General features: G+C 42.3%; 1 protein-coding gene across 1 annotated transcript in view; it reads left to right on the top strand.

Annotated features, from left to right (window-relative positions):
* The window catches only part of ube2kb (ubiquitin-conjugating enzyme E2Kb (UBC1 homolog, yeast)), a 132,646-nt gene extending 114,829 nt beyond the window's left edge, over window positions 1-17,817 (top strand). Inside the window, exon 7 of the mRNA XM_070870385.1 lies at window positions 17,542-17,817. Within this exon, the coding sequence (XP_070726486.1) occupies window positions 17,542-17,616 (75 nt within the window). The 3' untranslated portion in view covers window positions 17,617-17,817. The remainder of the gene's footprint in view (window positions 1-17,541) is intronic.
* The last annotated feature ends 2,931 nt before the right edge of the window (window positions 17,818-20,748 follow it).

The following is a 20,748-nucleotide window of genomic DNA, read 5'->3' as shown; positions in this document are numbered from 1 at the left end:
AGAATGTTCCCGATGTTGGGGAAGTCCAGAACCAGTCTAAGGATAAGGGGTAAGCCATTTAGAACTGAGATGAGGAGAAACTTCTTCACTCAGCGAGTTGTTAACCTGTGGAATTCCCTACCGCAGAGAGTTGTTGATGCCAGTTCATTGGATATATTCAAGAGGGAGTTAGATATGGCCCTTACGGCTAAAGGGATCAAGGGGTATGGAGAGAAAGCAGGAAAGGGGTACTGAGGGAATGATCAGCCATGATATTGAATGGTGGTGCAGGCTCGAAGGGCTGAATGGCCTACTCCTGCACCTATTTTCTATGTTTCTATGTGGTACTTATTTTACACACCCTCTGAACATCCATATACACATCAACTGCATTATCCGTATCCACCCCCTCCGTTACTTCATCAAAGAACTCGATCAAGTTAGTCAAACACAATTTGCTTTTAACAAATCTGTGTTGACTTTCATTTATTTGTCCATACTTTTCCAAATATCAATTAGTTTTGTCCCAGATTATTGTGCCTTAAAAATTCGCATTATGCTGACTAGCATGTAGTTATCTAATTCATCCCTCTCCCCTTTTTTAAAATCGGTGTAACATTTGCAGTCCTCTGTGTGTGCCCCCCCCCCCCCCCATATCCAAGGAGGATTGGAAGATTGTGACCAAGGCCTCCGCAATTTCCACCTCTACTTCCTTCAAGCTACATAGGATGCATCCCGTCTGGAGGATCAGATAACTTTTCTACTTTGAGGACTGACAACCTTTTAAGCACCTCCTCTATCTATTTTTTCCTCAAAATGTTTACTTTTCACCCACCCCAAATCCATGCATTCTTGGGCTTTAAAGTTCCAAGTCTCAGGGATGAGACTTAAACGCATAACTTCCAAAATGTCATTGGATATTTCTTCGTCATTTGCATCTGTATCCCTCGAGAACTTTAGCGAATTTGCTGTCAAGCTAAAATGTATTAATGTTGATACAGAAAAGAAAATACAGATGGAAAGGCTCAGTCGGGTTCAGACCACAGAACAGAAACTGAAATTATAAGGATGGAAAGCCTAAAAATCTCTAATGCATAAAGCTTGAATATTGCCTTTAGTGGATAAGAACTGAAAGGACCAAAAGAAAGTCTGAATCCTTTATCTGTTTCAAGTTGCAGTGTAAGCTTGTCAATCTTCCCCAAGTTGTTTTCATTCAGTTGTATTAGTGCGGCCTTGGAGAAGGTTGTCTATAGGCTGGGGTGAAGGGAGAGGGGAGAGAGGAGGAGAGAAAATGAATTTACTTTTTAAAATGCCTTTTTTCTACAAATCTTAAGAACCTAAACATGAAAGATAATCTGTACTCTGACAAATCTATTGAATGTTCTGGTCTAATCCGACGTTTCTGGAGCAACAATAGGTAAAATTACTATTTCTAGGCAAAGGTAGTTGATACTTGTGTCTAATTTAGTCACAAATCCCAAATAAATTCTCCTTTATGTATATGCTTAATGATTGGAGGAGTAATTTTATAGGAATGTAAATGCGATTGTGTTTAGTAATATATTTTGGATGTGATGAACTTTTGTCAAACCTTGCTTTGCATTGCAGCCAAGTACAGAAAATTATGGTGATCAAAGTTTAGTTTGACTAATCGACGACGAACCAAGAATATTAAAGCAGAAGGTAGAAATGATTGGTGTTTGCGGTTCTTGGTTATACTACAGTATAAAGTAGAAGGCAAAATGGTGGTATCCTATGTGTTCTCTGAACTTTAATTTTTCAGAGATCTATTAATCATGAAATGTAATAGATGTTCATCATCTCTTTGTAAATAGCTAAAGTTTCCACATACTTGGTGGGAATAAGGAATGATGTATCATGAACAGCGCTTTGTTGCGAAGTCTAGTCACCGTATTTTCATCACATGGAGGATGAAAATGCCCTTTCCTATTGGCCCTGCCCCCAGTTTTGTGGAAGCATTAGTGTAAACCCATGGGTGAATTCAAGCCAGTATTTTGAATTAAATTAGACATTTCGATCAATTGCATATGTTTGTTCAGCTGGCAATATCTGGGATGGTGGCATCCTCTGATGTCTTGTATAAATGAGAACGATTTGGGCAGTGGATGTGGTATTAGAATTGTGCAAATACTTGGTGTGAAAACAGTATTGGGCCTACAATTGCAATGGGTTTTAACCAATCCAGTAGCTAGATGGTGGGTAGGAAACCCACTTTTGGGTATACTGTCATAGGTATACAAGATGACTTGCCTTGTTCTTGTTTTGCTCTGAATTAACTTGTGGTTCCTAAGTACACCTCCAAAGTGTGCTACTAATCTGTCATTATGTAAAATTCTTAGTCTTTGGTGAATGAATACACATTGCATTTCTTTTCTCAGACTGAAGTTTGAAAGCTGCTGAAGAGTTTCCATATGTGAAAAGCAATTTTACAACAACAACTTGTATTTATAATGTAGCGAAACGTCCCTAGGCGCTTCACAGGAGTATTATGAGACAAAAAAATTTGATGCCGAGCCACATGAGAAATTAGGGAAGATGATCAAAGAGGTAGGTTTTAAAGAGCATCTTGAAGGAGGTAGAGAGGCGGAGAGGTTTAGGCAGGGAATTCCAGAGCTTGGGGCCTAGGCAACAGAAGGCACAGCTGCTAATGGTTGAGCGATTATAATCAGGGATGCTCAAGAGGGCAGAATTATGGGAGCGTAGACATCTGGGGCGGGGTGGTGGCGGGGGTGGGGGGCAGTTGTGTGGCTGGAGGAGATTACAGAGATAGGGAGGGGAGAGGCTGTGGGGGGATTTGAAAATAGGGATGAGAATTTTGAAATTTTGAATTTTGAGGTGTTGCTTAACCGAGGGCCAAAGTAGGTCAGCGAGAACAGGGGTGATGGGTGAGCGGGACTTAGTGCGAGTTAGGACACAGACAGCCGAGTTTTAGATCACCCCTAGTTTACGTAGGGTAGAATGTGGGAGGCCAGCCATGAGTGGTTTGGAATAGTCAAGTCCAGAGGTAACCAAGGCATGGATGAGGGCTTCAGCAGCGGATGAGCTGAGGCAAGGGCAGAGATGGGTGATGTTACGGAGGTGGAAATAGGCTGCCTTGTGTTATGCTGCGGATATGTGGTCGAAAGCCCATTTCAGTGTCAAATATGACACGAATGTTGCAAACAGTCTGGTTCAGCCTCAGACAGAAATTTTACCAGCATTTAACTGTTCAAGGAGCCTCTAAGTCTTTTTTAGCTGGCAAATTTTCAACATGCCAAATTAGCGACAATTTAGTAGCAATTATAATGCTATTTATAGTTTTAACAGTGGTCTGAAGTGAAATACTTCAGAAATGAAGTAGTGGCATTAGAGGTATGTGCAGCTAGCATGGATATTGAATGGTGTTGGACCCTCAAAGTATAGCCAAGAATTGCAACTCATATCTATTAAAAGTTTGGCGAGGATATATCTACAGATTTTAATTACTCTACCATTGGTGGCAGTGCCTTCAGGTGCCAAAGTCCTAAGCTCTGGAATGCCCTTCCTAAACCTTTCTGCCTCTCTACCTCTACTCCTTTTAAGACACTCCTTAAAACCTACCTCTTCTGCCCTAATATCTCCTTATGGTGGCTCGGTGTCAAATGTTGTTTAATAACGCCTGGGAACGTTTTACTACATTAAAGATGCTATATAAATGCAAGTTGTTGCTGAGAATTGGAGGAATTACATCAGAAGAAAGTATATAGTAGTTATAGAAAGGATAAACAATATGGATAGAAAGAAGTAACATTGAGCAGGCTAATAAGGCCATAAAAAAAAACAAATCCGGCTCGAGGTTTATTTCTAGAGGGATAGAATTGAAAAGTAGAGAAGTTATGCTCAACTTGTATCGAACCTTGGTTAGACCACTCTGTAGAGTTCTGGCCACCATATTATAAGAAGGATATAGAGGCACTGGAGAGGGTGTAAAAAAGATTTACAAGGATGATACCAGAAATGCGAGAGTACACATCAGGAAAGGATGAATATGCTGGGTCTCTTTTCTCTTGAAAAAAGAAGGCTGAGGGGTCACCTAATAAAGGTCTTTAAAATTATGAAACGTTTTGATAGATGGATACAGGGAGAATATTTCCACTTATGGGGAAGAGCATAACTAGAGGTCATCAATATAAGATAGTCACCAAGAAATCAAATAGGGAATTCACAAGAAACATCTTTACCCAAAGAGTGGTGAGAATGTGGAACTCGCTACCACAGGCAGTAGTTGAGGCGAATAGTATAGATGCATTTAAGGAGAGGCTAGTTAAGCATATGAGGGAGAAGGGTGTAGAGGGTTATGCTGATAGTTAAATAAGGAAGGTTGGGAGGAGGCTCAATTGGAGCATAAACACCGGCATGGACTTGTTGGGCCGAATGAACTGTTCCTGTGTTGTATATTCTGAGAGATTCTGTGTAACACAAGGATGGGAAATTACTAATTGGTACCTACTGCAGCACAAGTTGAATGGCTGGATATGAGTTGTTAGATAGATTAGAGGTCAATGGAAAATGCAGTTGTGCTAATCATGAATAGTTTCAATATCCTAGAGGTTGAATGGACACATCAGAGCTAAAAAGAGGGAGGGTTGACAGTACAAGCAAATTTACTGTAAGTCAAGAATTGTTTTTTCGCTCAATAGCTGAGCTGCTAGAGCAGAGGCTTGTTCGATTTGATGCTTTGCAATCAAACAGATCTGAACTAAGAATTGGCAGACGGAGTTAAGTGTGAGGTGATGTTTTTTGATTTATTTATTTGTTCCTGGGATGTGAGTGTTGCTGGCAAGGACAGCATTTATTGCCCATCCCTAATTGCCCTTGAGCTGCCTTCTTGAACCGCTGCAGTCTGTGTGGTGAAGGTACTCCCACAGTGCTATGAGGGAGGGAGTTCCAGAATTTTGACCCAGCGACGATGAAGGAAAGGTGATACACACCACCTGACGTGGAAATATGACTTGAAGTGAAACTTGGAGGTGACCGTGTTCCCATGCACCTGCTGCCCTTGTCCTTCTAGGTGGCAGAGATTGAGCGTTTGGGAGGTGCTGCAGAAGAAACCTTGGCGAGTTGCTGCAGTGCACCTGGTAAATGGTACACACTGCAGTCACGGTGTGCAGGTGGTGAATGGGGTGGCAATCCAGTGGGCTGTTTTGTCCTGGATGGTGTTGAGCTTGAATGTTGTTGGAGCGGCATCATCCAGGCAAGTGAAAAGTATTCCATCACACTCCTAACTTGTGCCTTGTAGATGGTGGAAAGTCTTCGGGGAGTCAGGAGGTGAGACATTTGCTACAGAATACCCAGCTTCTGACCTATTCTTGTTGCCACAGTATTTATGTGGCTGGTCCAGTTAAGTTTCTGGTCAATGGTAATCCCGAGGATATTGATGGGGGATTCAGCGATGGTAATGCCATTGAATGTCAAGGGATGGTGGTTAGACTCTTGCTTGTTGAAGATAGTCATTGCCTAGCACGTCTACTCATCAGGTTTTTGTGTTTTTCCCTTCCATTCTCTCCCTATGATTTTTTTTTCTCGCCTATTTTTACTGACTTCAATGTTACTTTTTTTCTTATCTAATGTACCTATCTAAATCATTTTAAAATTAACTTTCAAGTCACTTACTTTCTTCTTTCGTCCTCCTGGCTCCCATTGCCCAATATGAAGGTGGGATATAAATAATTGAAAACTAGCTTCAATGGCTTTTTTCAGCTGTCAGTTGAAAGCCAAAAGACACAAAACAGTGTGGTCATAGATGTGACCAGGTCAATTTTTGAGACACAAAATTGTGCCAAAACCAGAAGCTCTGATGCCAGATGAGTTAGCTCATTATTGAACCCCACAGCCTCGTCATACACAAGCAAGCAAATCTGTCTGCGGTATCGTAAGGATTAATGATAAGTCCATTTGCCATGTAGTCTTGTCTAGTTCCAGAACATGGTGGAAATGTGCAGATATCTGCTATTTTTCAAAGCAGAGGAGCAAAAATATACAGGTTCTTTTCAAATAATGTAATTTAACATGATGTGGCTTCAGTTATTTGCTTTACTAATCCTGATACCCAGTCAAGCCTTTGATCTTGCTGTACCAGCACAAAGTGAAGTGGAGCTGACCTATTTACATGATACACTCAGCGGGGTTGCTCCAATCTGGAATACTTGCAGAGAGGTATTATCATTCACCTTTGCATTCAAATGTATTCTCAAGATTATGCGAAGAAGGCAGATGTATGTCTCTGAAAAGGTAGATCTGAGTAAAGCTGTAGTGTTAGATCTCTTTATTTCCAATGAAATATGAACTCTGATTGTAGTTTTAACTTCTTTAATTTGGCAGACAGCAGTAACAAGTTCTTGGCTTTACAGAAAAAAACTCGCCTTCTTTGACCTTGTTGGCTCAATTAATAGTCTTTTAATTGGCTCGCTACCCAAGGGTCCTAAAATGTCAAGTTAATTGATGCCTTAATGCAACATGCTGAACTGCATGTATGACTTGGGGGTCTGTGAATTTTCACAGTCTGTCTAAATGCAGCCTGTTTGAATTCTCTCTCAATCCCCCCTTTGATTCTTTCACAAACTGAATCATAAAGCATCAGGTATCACTGATTAAACATTCTACAAAATAATTTCATACATGTTAATAGTTTCCTTCTAAAATTTGTTGATGTGTTTCGCCACATGTCCGAACTAGTAGCTTCCACACAAATTTACACCAACCTCTTTTCCGCCATAACAGACCAAAGTCATGAGCGACTCCAAAAGCATAACGCGAATCTGTGTAGACATTAGCTGTCTGTCCTTCTGCTATTCGACATGCTTCTGACAGGGCCCGTAACTCGGCCTGTTGTGCTGACGTTCCTGAGGGTAAACATCCTTTTGCCACTACCTCATATAAGGTTGTAACTGCCCATTCTGCTTTTCTGGTACCATTGTCAACAAAGGAGGAACCATCTGTAAGCAGGATGAGGTCTGGGTTGTGCAGAGGCTCCTCTGCTGCTAAGGCTGCTTCTTCTGTTTCTTTTAAAATCTCCATGCAGTCATGCTCTTCACATTCTCCCCCCTCTTGCTCCCTCGATTCTGACATGGGGAGCATAGTTGCGGGATTAACCGGGCTGGCTCGGACGATATGGAGATTAGGAGCTTCCAAAACTGCTATCCAGCGGGTCCATCTTGCTGCTGTCACCTGAGACATTCTATTCATAGACAGCAAAGCGTGTACGGTGTGGGGACACTTGACAATCCGCTTTTGGTCGAGGACTAGACCCGCAGTGATCATTACCGCTCGACATGTAGCTTCCATGGCCCTTAGGCAACTTCCCCATCCGAGGGCTACCGCATCCAGTTTTGCTGAATAATAGCCAATAGCTCTTTGCCAATCCCCATGTTCTTGTGTCAGTACAGCTGTCATATATCCTTCTTTCTCATGGACAAATAGGATAAATGGCTTACCACTGTCGGGGATTGCCAGAGCCGGTGCCAAACACAAAGCCTTTTTCAAACTCAGGAAGGCCTCTTGCTGTTCTTTAGTGAGGGTGATGGCTTCTTTAGAGGCACGTTTCCCCTTTAAAATATCATTCAGTGGCTGAGTGAAGGAGTCAATCCAATTTCTGTTAAAGTTACACAATCCCAAAAAAGACCGTAGTTCCTGAATAGTGGTGGATTTTTTAGCAGCCCGAATGGCTGCAGTTCTATCCTGGGTAAGTTCTCTCTTTCCTTGTGAAATCTTTTGTCCCAGGTATACAACCTCTTCATGGGATATTTGTGCTTTGTCGATGCTAGCTTTATGTCTTTCAACCGAAGGTGGTCCAGCAAAGCTCGTAAATCTTGTTCATGCTGTTCTTCCGTGTTTGAAGCTAGCAGGATATCGTCTACATATTGGATGACTGTGGAGGTAATTCTCGCAAATGGCTTTGTAAAGCCATGTGGAATACCGTAGGGCTGTTGTGGAAACCCTGCGGTAACCGGGTCCAAGTATACTGTTGTCCTTGGACCGTGAAAGCAAACCATTGTCGAACCTCCGGTGCCAGAGGCACCGACCAAAATTCGTTGGCCATATCTATAACCGAGAAATATTTATGTTCCGGTTTGAGGGCATTAAAAATGGTGGAGGGATCTGCGACCAAAGGAGCTTTTTGATCAATACACTGGTTAGCTTTCCTATAATCGACAGTCAAACGCCAAGTCTCATTAGATTTCTGTACCGACCACACGGGGCTATTGGAGGAGCTATGCGTTTTAATAAGCACCCCTTGTTTCTCCAATTGCTGAATAACCGGTAAGATTCCCGTGATGGCAGTTGGACTGATGGGATACTGTTTAGTGCATGGAGGCTTGGTCCCTGTAAATGATGCAGGCTCCATCTGGAGTAGGCCACAATCGTTCTTATCTTTAGCCCATATCGGGTGTTCCTTCAATTCTTCTTTCTTCAAAGTTCTAATTGCCCATGTCACCCGACCATCCTCGAAATGCAACAATGAATCTCCTTGGATTAGAACGTCCATTCCCAAAAGGGGTTGATCTACTGGACATATCCAGACCGGCGTGGTTAGTTCATGTGGACCCAGCCCTATAAGTACCGGTGTTGTCCTTTTAATTTCCATTTTATGGCCCCCAACTCCAGAGGCTGTACCATCCAACGGCAAAAAGTCTCCATATTGTAGGGGTAAGCATGTTAATTCCGCCCCTGTGTCTAAAAGACAGTCCACATCCTTATCGCCCACCCTCACAGTTATATATAGCCCATCTCCCCTTTGTTGTATTAGTGCGAGGAGTGGGGGCCAGGGTGGGCTCTAATCGTTTTTTGCTATCCCAAGTAACTCCTTCTGTTGTTGTATTGTTAGTCGCTTAAATGCTTCTATGAGGTCGTTATCTTGTGACAAGTCTGGCTTGTTGGCTGAATTGTATCCCTGGCTGCGTCCTCTTCCCCAGCCAAGACCTTGCTGTTTTGCCCTGCACGTCTTGGCCCAGTGACCACCTTTCCCACAATAATGACATTTTCCGGGTAATTTTCCTCATGACTGTTTATCGGAATCCTGGGATTTCCATCCCATAGCCTGTACAGCTCGGACTTTAGCTCCCATATCCCGATCTAATTGGTTACATCGATCCACCAATGCTGCAAAGGTAGTTCCTCTATCTTCCCAATCCGGTAACTACCTTAAGCATTTTGGACAGTTCTGGCTTTAGACCTGCCACGAAAGCTGCTTTCAGGGGTCCAAACACTTGTTCATCCATTTCCTCATCTGTATTATTCATACCCGAATGTTCTAGCCACGTGCATCTAAACCGCTCGTCATACTCCAGGACCTGCTTTGTTCCTTTCTGTTGGCAGGCTGCAATTTTTCCCCAGTCTGTCTTAGCTGGACTGAAGGCTTGCAGCCAGTGTTTATTCGCCTCCCATCCTGCATCTAAATCTTGCTCATCCTGCCCCAAAGCTGCTTCTACCTTGTCGTGCAATTTTCTTATCTGTGTTTTTGGCACCATTATGGTCAAAATTTGCACTCCGTCCCAGGGATGAAGTTGATATATATTTCTTAAGTGGTCCAATTGGTCCCACGTTTTTACTCCCCCTTTCTTTGGATCGGGCAATTCCTTGGATCATTTATCAATTTTCTCTGGCTCTGCCGGATCATGAATTAAGTATTTTTCATACAGCCTTTTCTTGTTTTTTTGGTTCTGCCCTCATCCGCAGTCTCTTCTGATTTGACTACAACTCGTCTTTTTTTAAACTGGGCAAAGCGCACCCCTAATTCGTCATCCTCCGACCCTGTATCGTCGGAGGATTCAGAATTCGTATCTATTCCTCGGTCGTGTCGTCGGGTTTGCGCTTTTAATTTATCCAAACATGGGTACCCTGGGAATTGATCAATACATTTTCCTTTTCCTATTACTGTCTCTTTACCTAATGATTTTTTCCATTCTTTAATTTCACCTTTAAGATCTTTAACTTCCGCTTCCAGCTTTTCAAGTTCAAGCTTTTTCTGTCGCAGCTGCGCACAAACTGCTTGCATTTAATCCTTTGTACTGGTCAGTTCTCGATCATGTTGGGAACGCATTATAATTTCATTCCGGTTTCGGATCTTTCCCATAACCGCTAGGGACCATCTAGTTCGCTCTTTATTTTTCATATGGGTCGTTTTTCCCCAGACCCTTTTAATCTCGTCCAAGGACCATTGTCCTTTGGAGGTTCCGTACTTTTGTTCGATCTTAATATAGGTTTTAGATAAATTGAATTGTTGCTCTATGTATTCTTTCAACTGTTCGAGAATTAAATCTAGCGAAACTTCAGGTGGTGCCTGCCCACCTTTAACAGTTGTAGGCAATTCTTTGCTCTTATCTCCTGCTGCCATAATACTGAGTTCTTTACTGGGGTCTCGAGTCGTAGGCTTTCTAGCTGATCAATAGGTCGGTGATTAATTAACTAACACACCGCCGAAGTTTAGACATCTATGGGACCTCGAGCCGACTACCAACCGGAGTGTTCGCAAACCGGAGGCTTTCGGAATCGCGTAGAAGGAGAGGCGAATTTAGACTTTTGACCGAGGACACTTTTTTTTTTTTTAAAAAGAGGTGTCCTTACCTCCGTATGTAAGTCCGATGTCCAAAATTCAGTTTCTTTCCTTAGTGATCGTGTTCGTGATGCCAAAATTGTTAGATCTCTTAATTTCCAATGAAATATGAACTCCGATTGTAGTTTTAACTTCTTTAATTTGGCAGACAGCAGTAACAAGTTCTTGGCTTTAAGCCAGGTCTTTGTCCTTCTGGGACCACATGGTCAAAATGGCCATGGATCAATTTACAGAAAAGAACTCTCCTTTGACCTTATTGGCTCAATTAATAGTCTTTTAACCTTTTAATTGGCTTGCTACCCAAGGGTCCTAAAATGTCAAGTTGATTGATGCCTTAATGCAACATGCTGAACTGCATGTAGCAGCCTTGACTTGGGGGTCTGTGAATTTTCACAGTCTGTCTAAATGCAGCCTGTTTGAATTCTCTATCATGTAGTTTAGTGTTTGGGTAAAGATACCATGTAACACACAGTGCAATTTTTCTGGTGTTCACAGTTTCAAATAACACCGATTTAGAACGGTGTTTCTAAGCACTTATTATTTAAAAACCTATTATTTTCACACATGGCTATTTGTTACTCTATTTTGGGTTCCATGTGCTGTCAATATTTTCCTGTCCAGGGTTGTTAAAAAGGAATCTCTGCCAAAAATTCTGCTAATGCTGCGAAAAATGGACCGCCAGGCTATGAGATCTGCCTGAATTAATGTGTAAAGTGGGGAAATGTGAGGTTATTCACTTGGGTAGGAAGAATGGGAAAACAGGATATTTTTTAAATGGTGAGCAACTATTAAATGTTTGTGTTCAGCGAGATTTAGGTGTCCTCCTACAGGAAACAAGAGTTAGCATGTAGGTACAGCACGCAATTAGGGGCCCACGTTTTGGCCTGAGTTGCTCCTGTTTTTTTGGAGCAACTGGTTTAGAATGGAGTATCTTAGAAATTGCAGTTCTCGGCATTTAGTTTGCTCCAGTTCTAGTCAGTTAAAACAGTTTCAGTTTGGAACAGATTTTTTTTTTTCAAACTTAGGCCCGTTTTGAAAGTTTAGGCAGTGAAAACTTACTCCAAACTAACTTAGAATGGAGTAAGTGTAGATTTTTGTACACTCGAAAAAACCTTGCCTACACTTAGAAAATCAGGCATAGGGAATGAGGCGGGGGGGGGGGGGGGGTTTAAAGGGAAGTTTACAAACATTAAACACTTCAGTTTTACAAATAAAGAGCCATCGTCAATAATAAATGATAAATCCACCAATAAATCAACCAATAAATCAATCAAAAAAATTTTTTTTAAATCTATAAATAAAACATTTTCTACTCACCGACTGTAGCACCGGGAGCCCTCCAACAGCGTGCTGGGACGGGGCCCCCCGTCTCTGTGTCTCTGTCTGTGTTTGTGTGTGTCTCTCTCTCTCTCTCTCTCTCTCTCTCTCTCTCTCTCTCTCTCTCTCTCTCTCTGTCTGTCTGTCTGTCTGTCTGTCTCTCTGTCGGTGTCTGTGTTTCTAACAGAGGGGGGAGGGAAGGGAGAGGAAGGAAGGGAGGGGGGTTTAGGGGGTAAGGGAGGAGGCTGAACGGGCCTGGCTGACGTGAAGAAGCCGGGCCTAAGACTGCGGGCGGGGCCCACCCCCAGCCAGATGCCAGGCGGGCTGGCCCCACCGAAGGAGTTAAAGGTAGGTGGCTGGGGGGGGGGTGGTGGGGTCGTTGGAGCGGGAGTTTGGAGGTTGGGAGGGGGTGTCCGGGGGGAAGCGGAGCGGGAGCTGTGGGGGGGTGTTCGGAGCGGGAACTTTGGGGGGGGGGGGGGGGGGGGGGTGGGTGAGAGAGCCAGCTTGGAGCAGGAGCTGGACGAGGGAGGGCCTGATCCTCGCAGCCTCAGTGAGGCCATTCGGCCAGGGCTAGGGGCTGCGTGCTTCAGGCCCCTCCCACACAGTTTCGGGCGCCTGGAGCTACTGCACATGCGCGGCCACTGTAGCGCGCCTGTGCAGAGGTCCCGGCACTGATTTCAGCGCAGGGACCTGGCTCCGCCCCCCACAGCTCGTGCTGCGCTGCTCCGAGCTTCAAACGACCTTCAGGGAGCCGGAGAATCTGCAGGTATTTTTTAGGCGCACTTTCGGCCGCGAAAAACGGGCGTCCAGGTCGGGGCTGCGCCATTTTAGGCGCAGCCTGAAATTTGGGGCCCTAGGAAAGCAAATGGCATGTTGGCCTTTATTGCAAGGGATGGGGTACAAGAGTAAGGAAGTCTTACTACAATCGTACAGGGCTTTGGGTGAGACCACACCTGGACTACTGTGCACATTTTTGATCGCCTTATCTAAGGAAGGATATACTTGCCTTGGAGGCGGTGCATTGAAAATTCACTAGATTGACTCCTGGATGAGAGGTTTGTCTTTTTGAGGAGAGATTGAGTAGATTGGGCCTACAGTCACTGGAGTTTAGAAGCGTGAGACATGATCTCATTCAAACATAAGATTCTGAGGGGGATTGACAGGATAAATGCTGAAAGGTTGTTTCTCCTCACTGGAGAGTCTAGAACTAGGGGGCGTAGTCTCAGGATAAGGGTCGGCCATTTAAGCCTGAAATCAAGGAGAATTTCTTCACTCTAGTGTGAATCTTTGGAATTCTCTGCCCCAAAGGGCTGTGGTTGCTGGATCGTTAAGTATATTCAAGGCTGAGGTAGATAGATTTTTGGACTCCAGGGGAATCAAGGGATATGGGGATCGGGTGGGAAAGTGGAGTTGAGATCGAAGATCTGCCATGATCTTATTGAATGGCAGAGCCGGCTCAATGGGCTGTATGCCTGATTTAACTTTCAGGGGAAGAAGAAAAGGAAAGTGTCTCAGACTGTAGCTGTGATTCTGCAATGTATTGGGACAGACCATATTAGATTTAATCATCATCATCATCATCATCATCATAGGCAGTCCCTCAGAATCGAGGAAGACTTGCTTCCAGTCTTAGCATGTGTTCTGAGGTGGCTGTACAGTCCAATACGAGAACCACAGTCTCTGTCACAGGTCGGACAGATAGTCGTTGAGGGAAAGGGTGGGCAGGGATCCTGGTTTGCCGCCCGCTCCTTCGGCTGCCTGTGCTTGATTTCTGCATGCTCCCGGCGATGATACTCGGAGCTCAGCGCCCTCCCAAGTGCACTTCCTCCACTTAGGGCGGTCTATGGCCAAGGACTCCCAGGTGTCAGTGGGGATGTCGCACTTTATCAGAGAGGCTTTGAGGATGTCCTTGTAACGTTTCCTCTGCCTGCCTTTAGCTCGCTTGCCGTGGACGAGTTCAGAGTAGAGCGCTTGCTTTGGGAGTCTCGTGTCTGGCATCCTATTTTCTATGTTTCTATCGAGAAAGCAGGAAGGGGGTACTGAAGTTGCATGTTCAGCCATGAACTCATTGAATGGCGATGCAGGCTAGAAGGGCTGAATGGCCTACTCCTGCACCTATTTTTATGTTTCTATGTTTCTATGCGGACTATGTGGCCTGCCCAGCGGAGCTGATCAAGTGTAGTCAGTGCTTCAATGCTGGGGATGTTAGCCTGGACGAGGACACTAATGTTTGTGCATCTGTCCTCCCAGGGGATTTGCAGGATCCCGCGGAGACATCGCTGCTGGTATTTCTCCAGCGACTTGAGGTGTCTACTGTACATGGTCCACATCTCTGAGCCATATAGGAGGGCGGGTATTACTACGGCCTTGTAGACCATGAACTTGGTGATAGTTTTGAGGGCCTGGTCTTCAAACATTCTTTTACTCAGGCGGCCGAAGGCTGTACTGGTGCACTGGAGGCGGTGTTGAATCTCGTTGTCAATGCCTGCTCTTGTTGATAGGAGGCTCCCGAGATAGGGGAAGTGGTCCACGTTGTCCAGGGTCACGCCGTGGATCTTGATGTTTGGGGGACAGTGTTGTGCGGCGAGGACAGGCTGGTGGAGGACCTTTGTCTTACTAATGTTTAGCGTAAGGCCCATGCTTTTATATGCCTCGGTAAATACGTCAACTATGTCCTGGAGTTCAGCCTGTGTGCACAGACGCAGGTGTTGTCCGCGTACTGGGGCTCGACGATGGAGGTTGGAGTGGTCTTGGACCTGGCCTGGAGACGGTGAAGGTTGAACAGCTTCCCACTGATTCTGTAGTTTAGCTCCACTCCAGCGGGGAGCTTATCAACTGTGAGGTGGAGCATGGCAGCGAGGAAGATTGAGGGTTGGGGCGATGACGCAGCCCTGCTTGACCCCGGTCCATTTAATAATGAGTAGTTAACAGCCTAACGGTGCATGAACATTTATATAATATAATATCAAGTTCAACATTGTTTGAAACGAAGAAATGCGAAAGAGGTACTAAGATTCTAGATTTAGGTAAGGCAACTTCAACGGGATAGGACAGAGACTGTCCACAGTAAATTGAGAAAATGTCCTAATGGATACAACGACAGAAGATAAGTGGGAGTTGTTCCAAAAAATTTAACATGATACAGAACCAGTTTATACCCCTGAGGGGCTAGAGCTCTACTTGCCAAACAAAAACTTATGGATGCCTAAAAAGGTAAGAGACAACATAAAACTAAAAGAAAAAGCATATAAAAATGCAAAACAAATACAAATCCTGGCAAATGGGAGAGATACAAAGAACAGAAAAAGTTGACAAAACTGCTAGTTAAGAGCTGCAAAAAGGGTGTATGAAAAGAAACTTGCAAGGGATATCAATCAACACAACAAACTTTTCCATTATATTAGGAAAAAGTGGCTAAGAACAATGTGGGCTCCTTAAAAATGAATAATGGTGATATAAATAAGGAAATGGCAAACGTTGAATAATTTCAGTATTTACAGTAGAGGAAGAGGGTAGCATGCTGGACATGCCAATGAAATTAATATTGAATCGGGGGGGGACGCCCCAAAATAATCTAAACAAATGAACAGTAATGAAGAAAATAATGGCACTAAAGAGTGACAAATACCTAGAACCAGATGGTTTCCATCCTACGGTTTTAAAGGAGATAGGTGCGAACATTACAGATGCCCTATGATGTTCCAAAGTTCTCTCGATTTAGATTGGAAAATTGCACATGTCACTCCGCTATTTAAGAAAGGTGAGAGGGAAACCGGGGAATTATAAACCAGTTAGCCTAACGTCTGTTGTCAGGAAATTACTAGAGCATATAATTAAGGATGGAGTGAATAAATACTTCAAAACATTTCAGCTGATCAAAGCAAACCAGCATGGATTTATAAAAGGTAGGTCATGCTTGATGAAACTTACTGAATTTTTTGAAGAGGTGTTAAAGTAGTGGACAGGGGAATGTCTATGGGTATTATTTATCTCGACTTCCAGAAGCCACTCGATAAAGTCCCACATAAGAGACTGTTAGCTAAAGTTTGAGCTCATGGAATTGAAGGAAAATTATTAGCCTAGTTAGAAAATTGACTGAGCAGCAGGAGGCAGAGCAGGGATAATGGGTAGGTACTCTTAATTGGCAGGATGTGACTCGTGGCATCTCTCAGGATCTGTGTTGGGGCCTCAACTATTCACTGTATTAATGACTTAGAAGATGGGATGGAGAGCCACATATTCAAGTTTGTCGATGACACAAAAATAGGTGGCATTGTAAGCAGTGTAGATGGAAGCATAACATTACAAAGACATTAATAGATTGTGACTGGGCAAAACTGGCAATTGGATTTCAATGTAGGCAAGTGTGAAGTCATCCACTTTGGATCTAAAAAGGATAAAACAGGGTACTTTCTAAATGGTGAAAAGAAACTGTAGGTCTAAAGAGACTTGGGGGTTCATGTACATAGATAATTAAATTGTCATGGATCAGTGCAGACAATAATCAAAAAGGCGAATGGAATGCTGGCCTTTATATCTGGAGGACTAGAATATAAGGGGTTGGAAGTAATGCTACAGCTATACAAAGCCCTGGTTAGACCACACCTGGAGTACTGAGAGCAGTTCTGGGCACCACACCTTAGGAAGGATATATTGGCCTTGGAGGGAGTACAGCGTATGATACCTGAACTCCAAGGGTTAAATTACGAGAAAAGATTATGTAAACGGGTTATATTCCCTGGAATTTAGAAGATTGGGGGCGATCTGATTGAAGTTTTCAAGATATTAAGGGGAACTGATTAGGGTAGATAACGAGAACATTTTTCCGCTGATTGGGGAATCTCGGACTAGGTGACAGCCTAAAGATTAGAGCCAGGCCTTTCAGGAGTGAAGTTAGGAAACACTTCTATACACACAGCGGGAGAAGTTTGGAACTCTCTTCAGCAAATGGCAGTTGATGTTGGGTCAATTAATTTTAAATCTGTTGTTGATAATACTTCTGGTTAACAGAAATCTTAATAGAAATGGGGCAAAGGCGGGTATATGAAGTGAGGTCACTAATCAGCCATGATCTCATTGAATGGCAGAATAGGCTTGAGGGGCTAAATGCCTAGTTTTTCTATTGGAATGTCGAGTTACATCACCTGGCTTCCAATAAAAGTAGTAATTAAGACTTGAGGGAATGTGCAGCAAAGTGAGTTTCTACTATTACCAATGTATATATGGTTACATTTGTGGTATTTAAATTGACACAATCCAGATACAGCCCCATTGTACTTTCTTTACAAATTGAGATGCATGATAAGGCAGATAACATAGTTATGCTACTGTAGAACATCTGACATCAAATATTGTTTGAAATCTTTCCCTGCAGTATACGTTTTCATGCATGTTTAAGAGGGGAGTTTGGTCGATTTATGTCAATAGACTAAATTTAACAAGGCTGTATATACAAATTGCTTAGTTATGGATTATGTAATAATTTGGGGCAATATTGTCTTGACTTTGTACATCTATTATTCCATGGTCTGCATTTGGCCTATCAACCATTTGTGGTAGATCAATTATTGATGTAATTATAGCTAATTTAGAATTAGGAAATGTAATCTTGATTCTGGCTGCTACAGGTTTTGACTTTTGTATTTTTTCTACAGAATGCAGTAATAGTGGCCTTGTCTTCACAATCCTGGGACGTGGAGTGTGCAACAGAACGACTGCTCAGTAACTGAGGAATTTGGGATTGCTTCTGTAGCCCAGATGCCCTTTCATTGACAAACACCTCTGCCCTTTGTTCTTTCTGGGTTCTGCATAGATTCCATTTTAAACATCACTAATATGTGATAATCGCTATAAACGAGACTGGATTCGATGCTCTGTAAATAAAGCTCTCAAAAGATCTGTGTAAATTAAAACAAAGGGGAAACGTGAAATACTTTTTAATTTTTTTTCCTACTCTGCATTGTAAGGATCCTGAGTTTGAGTTGCATTCATCCCTGAAGATGACACACATACACCTGCTTTAGTGCAGTTTAACAAAGTGACCAAGGCTTTCAATTGCACCAATTTGTTTTTGATAATAAAAACCTGCAATGTGGCCTGCATCTTAGAAAATGGCTGTTTTCTATTTTTTTGAATGTGTCATGGCTCTTATGTAGCCAATACTTACGGTAATACTTCTGATCAGAGTCTCTATTTAGTTTGCTATTTAGTGAGGGGCTGCTTCACTCTTTAATCGTGGCATTAATGCACGAGTTGCTGTGATAACCTTTTCGAATGTTAAGTTTTCGTGGGTATCAAATCAAAGGTTGAAGCATGTGCCTGATCATGAGTAGATAACTTGATTATCCTCCCATGGTTACATTGTTCTCCAAAAGTCTTTGCTATGACACAATCAAAAAGAGTTTGACAGGCTAGATTTTCTTAAATGGTTGTAGCTGTTAAGTAATGCGATAACTACTTTTGAATTACTTAACAGGTGCCTAAATATTCACTTCCTGCTTATGATTCACATTTTCTATAATCTACTTTTGGAGGCTTTGGTGGCTGTTCTCTTGCTGTACATAATTTAAAGTTCACATAGAAATTAGAGGTGTGTTATTGATCAGATTGTCTGCACTCTGTCTAGTATCTCTGAAAATTCAATAATGGGATATTTCCTGTATATACGGCCAAGCTTTCTATTCGTATTAAAATGGTATTTCATCCTAAAAGTTTCCACTAACGTTGGGGTCATTTAATATGATGGTTGATTTCTCAAAATTTTACATGTATTGATTTTGCTATTGCTGAATTGAACAGAAAAAATGATTTTTATTTGTGTTGACAAACTGATAGTTATTGACAGATAAATGTGCCCTTTTGACGAGTATAATATAAGCATATTTGTTAGAAACCATGATTTCTGAAATTTGATATTTTTTTAAGATATACTTGTCTATCTTTAGAAGGGAGTTCTCGTTCGCTGACGAGTGCTTATTGGAAAATAGAACAGGGATCAATGTAGCTTTATATATTTTTTTAAAAAAAGTCTACATTTGTTTAACTGAGATATACAGTTCACCTTTTTAAAGATTTATCACCATGGAACTGTAATTTCAGATTGCAATCCTTGCACTCAGAAGAATTTGAGATGAAGAAAGGTTTTTCGACCCATCAGTCTTGTTCATTGTAATAGGCTGGTGCATTAGATGATTCTTTACATTTATTCTCTAGAACTGCAACTCCATCTGTGAAAATCTTGAACTGCAACCCCTGTAGTGTCCTGCAAATCCTCACCCTGTCCAAAGTCGCACATACAGTTCTTAAGCTGCATTTGGCTGCTAAAAGATTCATGTAAACAATGTGTGATAATTCTATTTTTTTTCTCCCCTCTCCTGAAGAGCAATGCCTCTGCAATCTCTATTCTTACTCTGTTTTGTTTATGAACAGGACAAATGACATATGAAACCATACCCCTGAAGGGGAATTAGTTGGTTTTATTTCCTTACCACATCTTTACCTGGACATGTTAATTGATGCTGGTCTATTGTTCTGTGGGTGGTGATTGTCTTTTGATACTTCTAAGGTGCCATTTTTCATGCACGACCCCGTAGAATATCTATGGGTCGGCTTCTTGACTATGGGGGGAGGGTAGGTCGAGAAAGAGGGCATTATGGTTTGTCAGGGGCCGCTGGGTAGTGAACAGGAGCAGGAGTCATTGTTAGTTGATCCCTCCACTCAAATTGGGAAGCTGAGGCCAATTTTAGTGCATCAATGCAATTAGCTGACTTATCACAGACCACATATCGTATGCTTAACTGAATAACAAACAGATGTCTTATTTACTCAGAGCTGTTGAGGGGTGACTAAAGTTAAAGAAAATGTTGCATGTATCACTCTTATATAAAAATTAGAAATTTCAGCAACCTGGTCAAATTAGAGTTCCATCTCCTCCCTAGCCTTCCTTCCATAAATGGGGTTGCTGTAAATAAACTTTTTGAAAGGCTTTTCAGACCATTTGGTATTTGCAAGATGATCTAGATATTTACTTTCTAAAAATATTTTTTTAAACTCTTACCACATTCTAGCCTTAAACTGTATTGTAGTATAAAATATAAAATAGACTTTCTTGTTTCTGTTCTCAGTAATTTTAGTGAACTTGGAAGCAGCAGCTTCCTGCTCGTCCTTGCCCTACCTCTGCTCTGCCATTCAATTAGATTATGGCTGACCTGTATCTTAGTTCCTTGGTTCCACATCCCATAATTCCCTTATCTAACAAAAATCTATCACTGCATTTTGAAATTTTCAATTAACCTTTTGGGGAGAGAGTCCATGCTTCCTGAGGTCACCTGTGAACAGATTAGCTCTAATTTTAAGGTTATGCCCCCTTGCTCTGACTGTTTTCCCCTCACCCCCCAAGGAAATGGTTTCTCCCTATCGAACATATCAAATACTTTAATCATCTTGAACATCTCAATAATATCAGCCCTTAATCTTCTGTACTCGAGGGAATACAAGCTCAGCATGGATTTGTAAAGGGTAGGTTTGCCTTACAAACCTGATTGATTTTTTTTGAAGAGGTGACTAAAGTAGTGGACAGGGGAATATCTATGCTTGTTATTTATATGGACTTCTAGAAGGCATTTGATAAAGTCCTTCAACAGAGATTGTTAGCTAAAGTTGAAACTCATGGAATTGAGGGAAAATGATTGAACTAGTTAGGAAATTGGCTGAGTGGCAAGAGACCAAGAGTAGGAATGATGGACAGGTACTCTAATTGGGAGGATGTGACTAGTGGTATACCACAGGGATCTCTGTTAGTGCTTCAACTATTCACTATATTAATGACTTAGAAGATTGGATAGAGAGCCACATATCCAAGT

Source organism: Pristiophorus japonicus, chromosome 2 (genome assembly GCF_044704955.1).
Source record: "Pristiophorus japonicus isolate sPriJap1 chromosome 2, sPriJap1.hap1, whole genome shotgun sequence".
Classification (NCBI taxonomy): Eukaryota; Metazoa; Chordata; class Chondrichthyes; family Pristiophoridae; genus Pristiophorus; species Pristiophorus japonicus.
This window is presented reverse-complemented; position numbering and strand designations above follow the sequence as displayed.